Source organism: Apteryx mantelli, chromosome Z (genome assembly GCF_036417845.1).
Source record: "Apteryx mantelli isolate bAptMan1 chromosome Z, bAptMan1.hap1, whole genome shotgun sequence".
Classification (NCBI taxonomy): domain Eukaryota; kingdom Metazoa; phylum Chordata; class Aves; order Apterygiformes; family Apterygidae; genus Apteryx; species Apteryx mantelli.
The window spans coordinates 23,703,413-23,717,319 of record NC_090020.1 but is presented as its reverse complement, the minus strand read 5'-3'; the positions used below and the strand labels follow the sequence as shown (position 1 = coordinate 23,717,319).

The following is a 13,907-nucleotide window of genomic DNA, read 5'->3' as shown; positions in this document are numbered from 1 at the left end:
CCAGACAGTTTAGGAGAACATGGTCAGTTCTATATAAAGACAAATACTACAGAAACACATACAAATAATTATATTGAGAATCCAGACCTTCCTCTGCGGTATCCAGCAATGGCCATTTTAAGGGACAAGGTACTAGACTAAATAAATAATAAATCCATTCTTAGCAGAAAGGAAGGACTTGAGTTATTCAGATGTTAGAAGGCTGAAACCTCAAAAACCAGTATGTTATTTAACAGGATTTGAACATGAAAGATATAATAATAATTTTTAAAACTTTTTAAAATACACAGTAGATAAAGTTTCCATTTCTTCTGAGGATTCACTTTAAATGCTGGACTGCATATGGTGCACATTGTCATGGACAATTGTATAAAATGCTATTCAGTTTTGCCCTGCTGTTACAGTTTTTTTGGCTGCATAAAAATATACATTGATAATATGAAGAAAACCATTGTAAAATGTACTTACTGATAGTTTTAAGTTCTGCGGGAAATCAGGATCAGATGCACAGAGTCAAAATATCCAGTTAAGAACAACACAGAACAGACTTTCTACAGACCTAAAAAGCTAGTGTATTAGTTTATGTAATCGACATAGTGTAATGATACGCTCACAGGGAAAGGACTGTCAAATCTCTGTTTCTGCCAGCAAAGCAACAATGTCAAGATCGCAGCCACTGCAGCGAGAACCACCAAGTTTCGTGTTTGTTAGGAGCTTTTCCGCAAGGGGGCAATCAGGGATCCCTTGCTCCCTGCCACATGCATTTCCTCACTCGCGGGGTCTTTATTTCGGCGGGTGGAGGGCTGGTCCTGCTTCCCGGGATGACGGCTGGCCAAGGAGCCGGAGCGGGTCACCGCACAGAGGGACTCCTGGAGCTGGCCCGTGCCGCTCAGCCAGGAGTTTAAAGCCAGAGGAAGACGGCCCGATGCTTGAGAGAGATGGGTTGCCACTGCAGCAGGAACGGCCCCCAAACCGGTCCCCAGCCAGGAGCCAGCGCGCAGGAAAGGGGACCACAGCGCTGCTGCATCCCAGCCCTCCAACGGGCTCCGGCAGAGCTGCACCCGCAGCCTGGGTGGCAATGAGGTGGCCTTGTCCTCTGAGTATGCCTGTGAGCTGCTCAGATGTGTTTTACGCAGCCGGGAAGAGTTACTTGGGGGGCCTGCCACACCACCCAAGGAGAAGCAGGTGGACAGCTTGCATGCTCATGGTCGCAAGGCTTGAGCTGTGATCCTCTGTGAGCCTTTAGCTCACTGTGCTCTTCTCCTGGTGTAAATGGGGGGTGCGTCCTATCACAGAATGGTTGAGCTGGGAAGGGACCTCTGGAGATCATCTGCTCCAATTCCCCTGGCTCAAGCAGGGCCACCTAGAGCATGTTGCCCAGGATTGTGTCCAGATGGGTTTTGAGTATCTCCAAGGAAGGAGACTCCACAGTCTGTCTGGGCAACCTGTGCCAGTGCTTAGTCACTCTCACGGTAAAAAAGCTTTTTCTTATGTTCAGGTGGAATTTCCTGTACTGCAGTTTGTGCCCATTGCCTCTTGTCCTATCACTGGGCACCACTGAAAAGAGTCTCTTTGCACCCTCCCTTCTGATATTTATACGCATTGATAAGATCTGCCCCCCCTCAGTTTTCTCGTCTCCAGGCTGAAGAGTCCCAGCTCTCTCAGTCTCTCCACATATGAGAGATGGTCCAGTCCCTTCATCATCTTTGTAGCCCTTTGCTGCACTTGCTCCAGTAGCTCCATGTCTCTTTTGTATTGGGGAGCCCAGAACTGGACGCAGTACTCCAGATGTGGCCTCAGCAGGGCTGAGTAGAGGGGGAGAATCACCTCCCTTGACCTGCTGGCAACACTCTTCCTGATGCACCCCAGGATACCATTGGCCTTCTTGGCCACAAGGGCACATTGCTGGCTCACGGTCAACTTGGTGTCCACCAGCACTCCCAGGTCCTTCTCTGCAGGGCTGCTTTTCTCTTTCCCCAGTGTCTTTTCAGATAAAATCTTGACTTGGCATGTGCCCACTGCTCCGCCCCCATTCTTTTTCCTCCATTACCTGTTTTTTCCTTCCCCTAGACGTTTTGCTTTTGTGCATATTTTTATTTTCCTCTTCCTTGGCTTGTACAGCTGGGTTTGTGCTTAGAGGTTGCTTCTCCCTAGCAGACATTGCAGCCATGCACAGCACACCCAAACACAGCAGAGACCACAAGGAAACGCTTCAGCTGGGGCAAGCTCTTCCTGGTCTAGAGGCACACAGATTAGTTGCCCACGTAAGCTTTCCCATGCACCCTGTTTGGCTAGCGGAAGAGGCCAGTGCACTTTGGAAGAGCCAGGGAAGGCAGACCTCTAAATTTAAGTGTCTAGCTTTGGTGTACAGTCCTGGTAGTAGGTATGGCCACTTCCCTATCGCTATTTCTCTTTCTGATCAGCACCTTTTCCATTTTAATAAGATCACTGCATCCTGGCACCAAGTATCAGTTTAGCACATCCAAGCTGGGGTTTCAGGTTAGATGAGGCGCAGGAACTTGTTATTTAAGAGTTTCAAAGATAACCTGCAAGACATATGTAACTGCTAAAGGCAGGCAGAACACCATCCCTGCTTAGAGGGTGCTTTTAAATCTGTGTCTCTTCCCTGGTATAAGCATTTTGTCATAGCATATGTGAAATTAAGCAGAAAAAGCAAAGTCACCAATCTGGCAGCAGCACCCAAGAGGAGATTGGAGCCAAGAGAACCCACGTCAACAGACTTGTCTACTCACCTACATGGGAAAAGTTATACTGTATTAAAATTGAAAAGATTTATAAAGATCTCCACAGCTGCCAGACAGGAGCACTGAAATACTGTCATTCATGTACCTTCAGGTGGGCTCAGATAGCCTTTTCATATAAGAAGTAAGCTAAAAGTCCCTAATGACTGCGTAAGCTATAGCTCCTCAGAAACTGGTCAAACGCATAGGTAACTTTTGTCCTTGGATGCCTGTACTGACCTTTTCAAGTTGTGCACTGCTAACTTCACCTAGCGTTTTTAAACATTTAAATATAAATTGGCTTCTTCCTTCTTTCTTTCACTTATCATCACTCACAAGCCAATGCTAGCGTGCTAGTTTACATACAGATGAGAAATTGATTAATGCCACATTTTCTTGAGATGGCATGATTCAAGAAAAGAAGACTAACACACAGCTTCATGACTAAAACTGGGCTGAGTATGGCTAGCTATAACTTGCAATTTGTTAAGAATAAGGGCAAAAGATGCCTTGACTAAGTTATTCAGTATTAGGCACTAATAGGCACTATTGGTTAACTTAAGTGGATACTCAGTCAGATGCTTACCAACCCAAAGACTTAACTATATCACTTAAGCCCCTCATTTATCCACTTTGTCATCTTGCTATTAAAGATAGATAAAACACATAGAATTTATCCGTGTTTTACAGTTCACAGCAAGAATAAATCACATATAGCTGTTTTTATCGTCTGCAACACTTTAGGTGAATCACTAAGAAAAGATAGCTAAACCCTCTGGAAATTCCATGTCTGCATTTGGACTCCCAGAGTGCTAGGAGTGTAAAGATTAAAATTATATATATATATATATATATATATATATAATTTCAGAACATCTTAGAAAGTTTGAGCTTAAATCAATTTTTTTTTTTTACATGGGCATCCTACTGGTGCATTACAGAAAATTAAGACCGTCTATTTCTATAGAGAAGTTTAATATAAAATTTTTACATGTATTCTGTAACCTTTGTGCACTGTTACATACTGGAATCCCAGTAGTTTAAAATTCTCAGTCTAGCCAGAAGCACTGGCAGCAAGCAGAGAGAACCAAAACATGTTGCATAATGAATACCTGAATCTGAATGAGGCCAAGTGTGTTCATCTGCAATCAAAAGAAGGGACCATTTTCCTGTTTGCTCAGAACCTGAGAACTTAACTCTGATGCAGAACTCCCAGGAGAAGGAGAGCATTTCATGTTTATCCCTGATAACCCCCCTCTTTTAAGTCAAATGAGCCAAACAGTAAATTCACATCATGACACCAGCTGAGAATCATTCCAAGTAGTGTTTAAGCAAACCTCAAGAACAAGGAAATTCAAATACAACTAAAGAAATTATGTTAAATAATACCTCCTTTTGGAAGAGAAGCAATCAGCAGAACTTATGAACAGGTAGAAGACGACAAGAAACAGCATTTTACGTTGTGCCTGCTGTGGGACCTGGGAACATGCCCTAATTTGTTGCTTCAGTTGCCCATCCCAAACACACCCTGCTTTTTTATCCTGGGTAGAAGACCCACCAGCACGCTCTCCCCCCACTCCTCACTCTCTGCTCTTTCAAATCCAGCCAGTTTCCTCTGCCTATGCAAGTGGCAAGCCTGGGACATGTACTGGAGCAAACTATTGCTCAGTTTAAGTGCAGCTATGAAGATTAGAGAGACCTAAAAATGTGAGACTGGACAAGAAGTCTTCCTGGCAGTTTTCAGGTCTTGGCTGTGCAGTAAATGTGGGAAAAGCCTGTGTAATTATCTGGGAGGGGCGGGGGGGGGGGGGGGGGCTGAGTCGTCTGTATGATCAGTGAGCCAGGAATTAAACACAAAGTCTGAGTGTGACTACCACCTCCTTCCTTACTTTCTGGGGGAAGGAGATATTTTAAAACAGAAAAAAGCTTTATTTAGTGCAGACTGTAATCGCTTCTTTTATTTAAATCCAGCACTGTTCAGGAGACTGTCAGGGCTTTTTGCTGTGTTTTTCAGAGTTTCACTTTACAATAGAAGAGAAAGTGTAAGAAGGTAAAAGCTCCATGTATTCTCAGGGTTTAATGGAAAAATACATTCAGATACATTCTGCAGCTGATAGCTCAGTGCTGGAAGACTTTTAAATTTCCTCTGCAAGGAGCACCATACACTGCCATTCTACAGCCAAATTTGATAATTCAGTACCAGTATCACATTTTTAAAATGTTTCCAAAAGCCAAATACACCTGAGAAAGCAAGACAGCAGAAACTGCAAGTCCGCCAGTGACAACAGGATGTTGCCTCCACCAATAAAATAGCATATATTCTTCTAGAAGTGAGTAGTTGTATGGCTCCATAGGCAGAGCTTTGAACTACCAGAGATGCAACAACAAGCAGCGCCCTGATTTCTTTCAGCCCCTGGGTCACCACCCTCTCACCCTGTCACTGAAGCCTTGGGTGCAAACATTAGCTGTCAGCCTTGACACCCTCTGAAGCTCTGTCTTGGCCAGAGCAGGTTTTGATCTTACTGCCTAAGGAATAAAGCGTTCCTCAGGATTTGCCTGCCTGAGACAGAAAACAGAGGAACACTGAATTGCCAAGAATCAAGCAGATCATTAAGCCCAGGCCCATGTCATCGAATATAAGCAAATAACAGATATTATTTAGACTATGCTGTGCATTCTCTCTGGGTCCTTTCATTGAAAGATACAGCATTTCCCTATTCCTTGTAAAAAACGCCTCTTGGCAGCGCAGGGTAAGGGGGCAGCGCTGAGCAACAATTATGCTTTTGCTTTAAATCATATAAAAAGGTTTCCAAGATAATTGCCACATATTTGCATCCCCTCAACAAACATTACAAAAATAGTACTCTCATAAAATAGGAGTGTACCAGATCAGAAATTTGTCTCTGACTTCCAGTGGCATTACTTGTGATTGCCAGGCCCTTTCAACTACAGTTTTTACCTTTAGTGTGTCAGCAATAATTCATCTGTTGAAGTTTCACAGTCATCTAGGTTTGAAATAGATTAACTTCAGTCATGGACTGAAACTTATTTAGAGGCCAAGCCTGGGATTTATGCCAGAACTGTAAGGAGAAGGAAAAGTAATGGGAGTTGTATATGAGACAATCTCTTGTCAGATTCTTTGTCAACTTGCATAGGGATATCTCTTAGATATGTACACAGTAAAGAATATTACAAATGAAACTTTATGAAATAAAAAGTTGTGTCATACGAAACAAAAAAGAAATTTTAAGTTACCATGCCTTTAAGCTTTACTAGCTGGGTTGTGAATTCCAGCATTCTTTGATGAGAAGCACCACATCTACCCAAGATTGCATATGCATACTGGCCATTATGTTAATTTAACATGGTCAGTGTTTGGTTTACTCTGTTTATTGGCATCACACGTATGGCATTTGACTGATAGAAGCAAGTCTGGCTACGATAATATTAAGAAAAAGAATGTATTTTCCACATTTGCAGTTCAGGTTTGAGAATTGTATTTTCTGAAATAAAATTCTTTGTTAGTTGACGTTACCGTAGCTGATTTGAAAGCAACAAAATAATAATTCACATTATTCTAGTTATCCTGTCATCATTATTTATTTGAAATATCAATACTTTCCATGATATAGTTTATACATTAAGCAGTAGGGAATTGTCTTCATTTCACGTCATCCAGTACTGAAGTGGCACATCCGAAGCAGCACATTAAACCTCTGAAAGAGTCTGTACAATTTAGATAAATAGAACTCTGGATAACTAAACTAAGGGAACTTTTACAATTGTTACCAAAAGAACGCTGAGAAGCTGGGCACAGCACTGTACACACAAAATGCAGGAAGGAGGAAAATAAAAGAACTAAACATACAGGAAACGTTTTTGCATATACAGCCACATGTCTTTAATTGCTCAGCACAAAAAGAAATTTTATTTAGTCCTCATTGAGGGCAGAATATGCACAAATGATGTTCAAAGAACACATGGTAGACAGAAATAAAAGAAGCGAGGGTTGTGTTTGATAGGTTATTTTCTTCCCCAGTGAATGTGTTTACAAAGAAAGAATATCTGGTGTTTTGGGAGCATGACTTTGTGCCAGAAGTTGACGAGAAACAGGTAACATTTATGTCAGTTTTATCCCCTGACCTGCTCTCCTACTGGCCTTTTGTTAATCATGCTCAGAGATCTTGAAGGGGAAATTCATGCGGTTGTAGTCCAAGCTTTTTACAATGGAAATCATCTTCTTATGGTTTACAATTTACCTATAGATGAAAACAGGCCTTTTAATAATAATAAAGAATACAAAAACGAGCAGAGATCAGCAGGACACACAGTACAGTGGTTCACTTTCTGAGAAACCAGAGACCATATGTTTACACCGTCTCTGTGAGACCAGCACAGGCTTCCAAGCTGTTTTGGTCAGAAGACACAACGCCAGTTAGGCAATATTAGACCTGGGTGAACCATATTGTTGGGAAGGGAAAGGTGGAATGGCAAGAACTTTTCCCTCTTTTTACAGAAAACTAAGACTGAAAAGTAATACAGTGGTGATAGGCATTATCTTCCCAATATCGCCATCACTTCCTATTACTTCACCATAAGTTCTGTTTGCCATCATCTTTCCAACTTCACATCAGCAACAGCTCCGGTTACCACCAGGCTGGTGCGGCCACGTGAGCTAACCCATGTTGTGGTGGCTCAGAAGATACCACGCATCACCACTATGTAGTATGACAACACGTAAACCAAAGATGCTCAGCGGGACTCGATGACTCTAACCACTGCAATTTGCACTTGTGAGGTGTAAGAAGCAGCATTTTGAAAGCAGTGGTACAGACACACTATCTGGGTCAGAGAGGTGGTGAATCAGCCATCCTAATTGGGCAAAGGAACTAGAATATCAACATAATTGATGGGGAAGAAACCTGACTGGCCATGAAGCATGCCTTCATACCAATTTTCATCAATCTGGTTAGTGAGGGTAATGATATCACCCTCTTTAAATCCCAGCTCCCCTTCATTTTCTGGTTCAAAGTCATAAAGAGCTCGGCAGCATGGCTGATCCATGTGAACACCTATGGAGAAGAAACACAAACGATATGCTTAAAAATCTCAACAATTATGGTTTCCTTCTTATTGTTATATCTACCACAGATTTTGCTGTTTCTGTTATAATTCAAACTGTTATTACAGTCCTTTGATAAGATCTAAATTTGCACTGCTAAATTGCATTAGAAGATAGTTATCATCTATTCATAGCTTTGAATTTTAATATGTGACTCTGCCTATAAATGTCTGAGAATCCCAAAAGCACCAAGCTACAGTAAAGCCCTCACTTAAAAGCAGGGCTACAATCAACTTGGGATCTCATGTTTATCTGTTTAGTTTACAAAACACATAAAATGAAGAAAAAGCTCTAATGTAGTTCCAGCTGTACTAGCATAGAGATGCTTTGCTTGTGTATCTCATGTCAGTAGTGTAAGGGGCATCTTAATAGTGAAGGTGTAACTGTGTTGCTGTTTGGAAACGTTACCGGTACAGTTGTAGTGTAAATAGGCCTAAATGCTCATAATCTTCTTTTTTCTTAATATGGGGTTTCCAGAGACCTTCCGTCCCCTTTAAAACAAAACACTTGGTAATTGCAGGGGCACTAGGACAGACTCTGAACAAGGTTTAAATTGAAAGCTTTCCAATATAGGCCAATAGGCCAGTAAGGCTAGTCCATGAAAATCTGACAGTAACCATCTGGATGAATAATGAACATTAATGTAAGTCATTATCTAGCAGACTTTCCTAGTTTATATTAAATTAATAAATAATTTATCTCAAAACATCTCTATAGTCTCAAACCTACCAAAACCAAAATTATTACTGGTTGAGCTATTTTGGGAAGTTGTCAACACAGCAAGTTTTTCAAATACTAGAATTAATTTCTAAAATTCTGTAGTGAATCCTCCTTTTTTTTTAACATATCAGGCACAGTTTGTTCTGCTGGAGGAATCAAAGGAAGAAGAGAGGACACACCTTATATGCCATGGAAACTATTTTGTTAGCATCACCAAACCTTAAAAAGCTTCTTTGGTCTTCTACTTGCTACTAACTGAAGCTCAGTTGACTTAATTATGAAAAGTAAGTCTTAGTAAGCTACGTGCAAATAAGTCGTTATGGCTAGAGAATATCTGAGCTTTGAATGAACCAGCCCCAAACTATAACTAAACAATTTTCAAAGAAGGAGGAGTTTCTCTGGAACCAACGAGCACTTCACAAAAAAAAAAATACTGAAGAAAATGCTAAATCTCAGTCTCTCTGAGGAGGAAAACATGAGCGCTTAAGAGATGTAGGAACATCAGTCCCTATTGACGCTGGTCTATTGACCAGTGTTCATGACACTACAAAAAAGGAGTGAAGAAGAAAATTGCTGGTGGCATAACAGGGAGAGCTTTAACATGCAAGTTATGAGCTATGCTCATGCAGAAGGAATCTGCACTGTATTCTCTTCAGCATGGTGAGGAAGCTGTTCAGCATTTACAAGGCTACGCAAGACAGTTTCCAGTTGCAGGTGGCAAATGCCAAATGGAGATACTGTTGCAATCTACATCTGGGAAAATGTGAAACATGCACATCAGGATGTGATGGAAGGAAGGAAAACCTGATTAAAGATCTAGTGAAACACATTTAATCCTGCAAGGTACAGTGTTCTAGGAATTGTCACTGAGGTCAACTGGAGCACGTGATGACAGGGTCCACAGCAAGGACAGCCCTTACCATAACGTAGGATAAAAGACCATGACTGTGAAAAACAAATGATAAGGCTTTCTTAATATGTGCTGATATGAAACAAACACATCTTTAAGTGTCTAATTATGTATGGTCATATACGTGTTTCACCTTGCTTATACCTCTCTCATTTGGCTTCATTTTTGTTCTTACTCATTTTTACTTTCAGGCTTTTTGTGTTGTAATACCTGGTTTTAAAAGGCAGGATAACATTATTGGGTTTTGGGGGGATGTCAGGGCTCTACATTTTCATGGAAAGCGTTCAGTTGGTCTTTGGGCTTTTTAAATGCCTGTTTTGCCAAGGTTTATATTTCAAGGTGAATTTAGTTTGGCAGCATCTCTTCGAGCTTCTAGAACTGAGCGAATTGCTGACCCAAAGCCAAAGATTTACAGCAGTGGACGATCCATCCATGTTCTCCTCCCTTGGGATCTGAACACTTACAAAGAATGCTGTAATGTGCTTTGTTGCTGGACCAGTGTAATCGATACAGTTAGTTTAAACATTTCTCACCTAGACTGTCCTCACGCTCATTTTCCTCATTGTGGAAAAGCTCACCTCTAAGAGGGAGTGCTGAACTTCTCTATTGTAGCAAAGCTTCAGATAGACTTCTTTTAATTTGGTCGTATTGCCATTACATTTACCTGATGGTTTGGGTGTTGTGGCATGGGATATTCCTCCATTGTGCTGAGTATTGTCGCCAGTAGTAAATTCCAGGCTCATACGGGGTTTGGGCTGGTATTCTCTCCTGGGCTGAGATGATGCCTCTTTTATTCTGCCAAAACATGAAGAAAGCTAAATGTCCAGTGTTACTTTCTGGTCAACGGATGAGATGCACCAAACATCTGTATTTCCAAGACTGAAGTTCATGTCCACCAATCAGACAGACTGAACAAATTTTGGCATTTGGAGTAATTTTTATTTGTAAGGTTAGTTTAAATTACAAAAAAAAAGGGGTGGGGCTTGACTGTGCCATGAGGTTACTCATTTTTCTTTCTCCTTAAGAATTAGCATTTTGGCTGGTTTCTTTTTTGTCTAATAATAATAATGAAGAGCTTCTAATGGAGCAAAACCTGTGATGTGATTTGAGCAAAGCTTGGAGAAGGGCTATACAAACATCTTTACCTCCATTTTTAGCTTGATTGCAACCTGCCATTTTATTGCTATCCATGACAAGCTTTAACTGAACACTGATTCCAATTGCTGTCATTTTGTGAGCAGACTGTGTGGGAAGGTGTTGATTTTCAGTTGCAGACTTAGTTTATTTGGAGCACTTATTTCATAAAAGTGCACAACTCCATTTTTCTTGACTCTTAGACTAAACATATTATGCATCATTCCTCCAAATTTATTTTCCTAATTGTGAAATCTAAAATTTCTAGGAAGAGGTACATTTTCAAATTCCAGGCAAAAATCCAGACAGGGGTGATAGAATCAGAGTAGCTTATATTCAGCAACTTCCAAATACATTTCTATCATCACACTGGGAAGAATACATGAGTAATGACCTCAGTGTTTTAAGGACAGGTTATCTTCTCTAACCTGCTCTAGACTGGCCCCAGACTTGCTGTGGGTAGCACAAAGTACATATTTTGATTTGATCTACTGAAAAGGTCTGCTTCTAACCTAAGTGGTTTTGGTCATGATAACAAGGGTTTCCTCACCATCCAAGATACGATTAGTACTAGTTATTTAAACCTTAGGGATTGTTAGTCTTCTTAATAAACAAAAACATAAACATATTTAAAAAAACAAACAAATGGAGGTAGCAAAAGAAATTTAAATGAAAAGGCCTTGTTGGGTTTCACTCATTTACAGAAGAGTTATTTTTTTCAAAACAGTAATGTTTTGAAGAAAAAAATACTTAACCAGTTCTACTACACGTAATGCTCTTGCAAAGTAAATCCCATTTTTCACAGATTATGAACTTGAAGCAGACAGTTTTAGTGATTTGCTAAAAACTACCCAAAAGCCCAGCATGAGCCTTTTCTAAAGCCCCAGTTCCTGCAATCATGGTATTTTAAAGAAGTTTCAGCTTTTCATTTAATATACAGAACAAAAACTGTATTTCCAGCACTTGCAGTTCCTGAACAGAGTTTTAAAGCTTAATCTAACGGCTCAGAAAGAATAGAAGAATCCAATATACTTGTAAATTTCTCCTGTTTTTTGTGGCCTAACTCACTTTTTTTTAAATTCTTTGGGCAATACTTTACATGGGAGAGCTTTAGGAGTCAGAAGAAACTGGCCATGTCAAACAACAGTATGAACATTTCCATTCACACCTTTTTTAAAAGCATGTGTAAAACCGGCAGCCTGGGCTGTAGAGGTCTCTGAGCATGAACAATATCATATTTTGTCAGTTTAAAAATAAAGATTTATTTACTTTCTGCTCCATATAGCCAAAAAAAATCCAAAGCCCAGGACAATGCATTCTTTGTTGAGAGCATATTACCACCACAAAACAACAGGTTCAAATTCTGCACTCAGTAACAGCTTTAAGTCCTTACTTAACCCCTGGTGTGAACATATCACAATGCCATAATCTGCGTCCAGTGGGGTGGACAAGGGATGATTTAGCCAGCAAACTCTTTACAGCTAGGGATGCACAGTAGCTTTCTGCAATAAATTTACTCCAGCTGATCTATAAAAGTGGACTGATACAAGGTTCTTGAAAAGCTAAAAGTATGGTGACCTGCAATTTACACAAAGTGAAAATATTGGCAATTTAGCAGAAGTTTCAAATGGGCAAAGGATGATCTGAATTGAGTCAAAGTTAATTGTGGACATTACAGAAAGGGAAATCTGTAGCAGAGAGAGACATATTCACTTTATGGCATAACTTCTGGACTAAAATACAATCCACCTACTCCTGAGGTTTTTTTAATGCTTCTGTACAGTGAGTGAATTGCAGTACTCACTTGGGAAGCTCTGACAAACATTCTCTGTTAGGCGTTTAGGCTGTACTGCAAACTTCAGCCAAAAACAGCTTGCTGGACAGCCTACCTGCCAAAACAAGTGTTGATCCCAAGGACAGAGAAGTTTAAAAGTTAAAACTGAATGAGTCTTAAAGCCTGTGTACTTGGAGAAAATAAACACTGAAAGACCCAGCGGCACCAGAAACTAGATCTATACTAATGACATCAGAAAACACTAAAGAAACACATGCGATTAAAATGTTGCCTTTACACTCATTCTACACAATATATGAACATTGACTGCTGATAGGAATTATGGCCAGGTTTTAGGAGAAGTCATCCAGAACTATAAGGAATAACGAAATCTTTCCTTTATGTTATTTTTCTTCAAGAAGGACATGTGTGTGTGGGAGGCTGATAAACTTTTTAAAAACATTATCTTCCTCATTTCAAGAGGATTCAATCTGTTTCATGTTGATGGAAACCACATTTCGTAAGATAAAAAGACACTGCATTAATTCTGAGAGAGCATGCACAGCTACAGAAGAGGGGATGGAAGAGGTAAATTCAGTTAAGCCTTGTATCAAAATTGACCTGATAATAAAGCTGAAAAGAAGAGTATTTAGTCTGTTGGCAAACGGTGGGAGAGTCTATCTGACCAAGGGAGGTTCCTTGAAGGGTGAAGAGAACACAACAAGATCTTCTTCTTCAATAGCAGTCATTAACAACATCTCTCAAAAAGACTATTTTAGAATTAACGCAGGAATGGTACAGAAAAATAAAGTCTTAAGTCCTACTGATTTACAGTGTTTGCAAGTACATACTTTCAAATAAAAACACATTTAATAGCCTTACTGGGCTGAGACACTTTCCTGAACTCAGTCCTCATTCAGTCATGCTCAGAAGTATAGGCATATGCATCTCCAAAACAGATGAACCTCTATTTGGTGTTGCTACTTAACAAGGTGGCCCTTGTTTTCATAACCATAAACTTAAAAAGTTCCAAAAGGTAACTTTTTCATGCACTAATCACAAGCGTTCAGCCTCTGCAAAACATAAAAAACAATTCAACAAACTTATAAAAAGAGAGTATTACCTATCTTCCAGCTTAGAAGTAACTCTCTGTAGGATCTGTGCGGCCTGTTTGTGGTACTCCAGCTGGGCTTGTACAAGAGCAGAAAGCTGGCTCACTTGTTCAATCTGAGAACCGACATTAAAACATTGCATTTTAGGTCAGCACTAACAGCTGAGCAATAGCATGTAAAGAACACCATCACACCGACACGCAAAGGCAGCTTTATGTATTTCTCTGAAAAGTTGGTCCATCTTTGTAGTTTGCAAATCATTACTTATCAATTAGGCTTTCTCTGTTAATTACCATGTCTGGTTATGACCAGATCTGAGGTTGTAACTACAGCTCTTCTCAGCTGATCATATTCACAGGCTATTTGCACAAACACCAGCCTACAAACCTACTTC

General features: G+C 40.3%; 1 protein-coding gene across 1 annotated transcript in view; it reads right to left on the bottom strand.

Annotated features, from left to right (window-relative positions):
* Positions 1-6,338: 6,338 nt before the first annotated feature.
* The window catches only part of SH3GL2 (SH3 domain containing GRB2 like 2, endophilin A1), a 97,045-nt gene continuing 89,476 nt past the window's right edge, over positions 6,339-13,907 (bottom strand). Inside the window, exons 7-9 of the mRNA XM_067315551.1 lie at positions 13,525-13,628; positions 10,158-10,288; positions 6,339-7,813 (exon numbers count right to left, since the gene is read on the bottom strand). Of these exons, the coding sequence (XP_067171652.1) occupies positions 7,614-7,813; positions 10,158-10,288; positions 13,525-13,628 (435 nt within the window). The 3' untranslated portion in view covers positions 6,339-7,613. The remainder of the gene's footprint in view (positions 7,814-10,157; positions 10,289-13,524; positions 13,629-13,907) is intronic.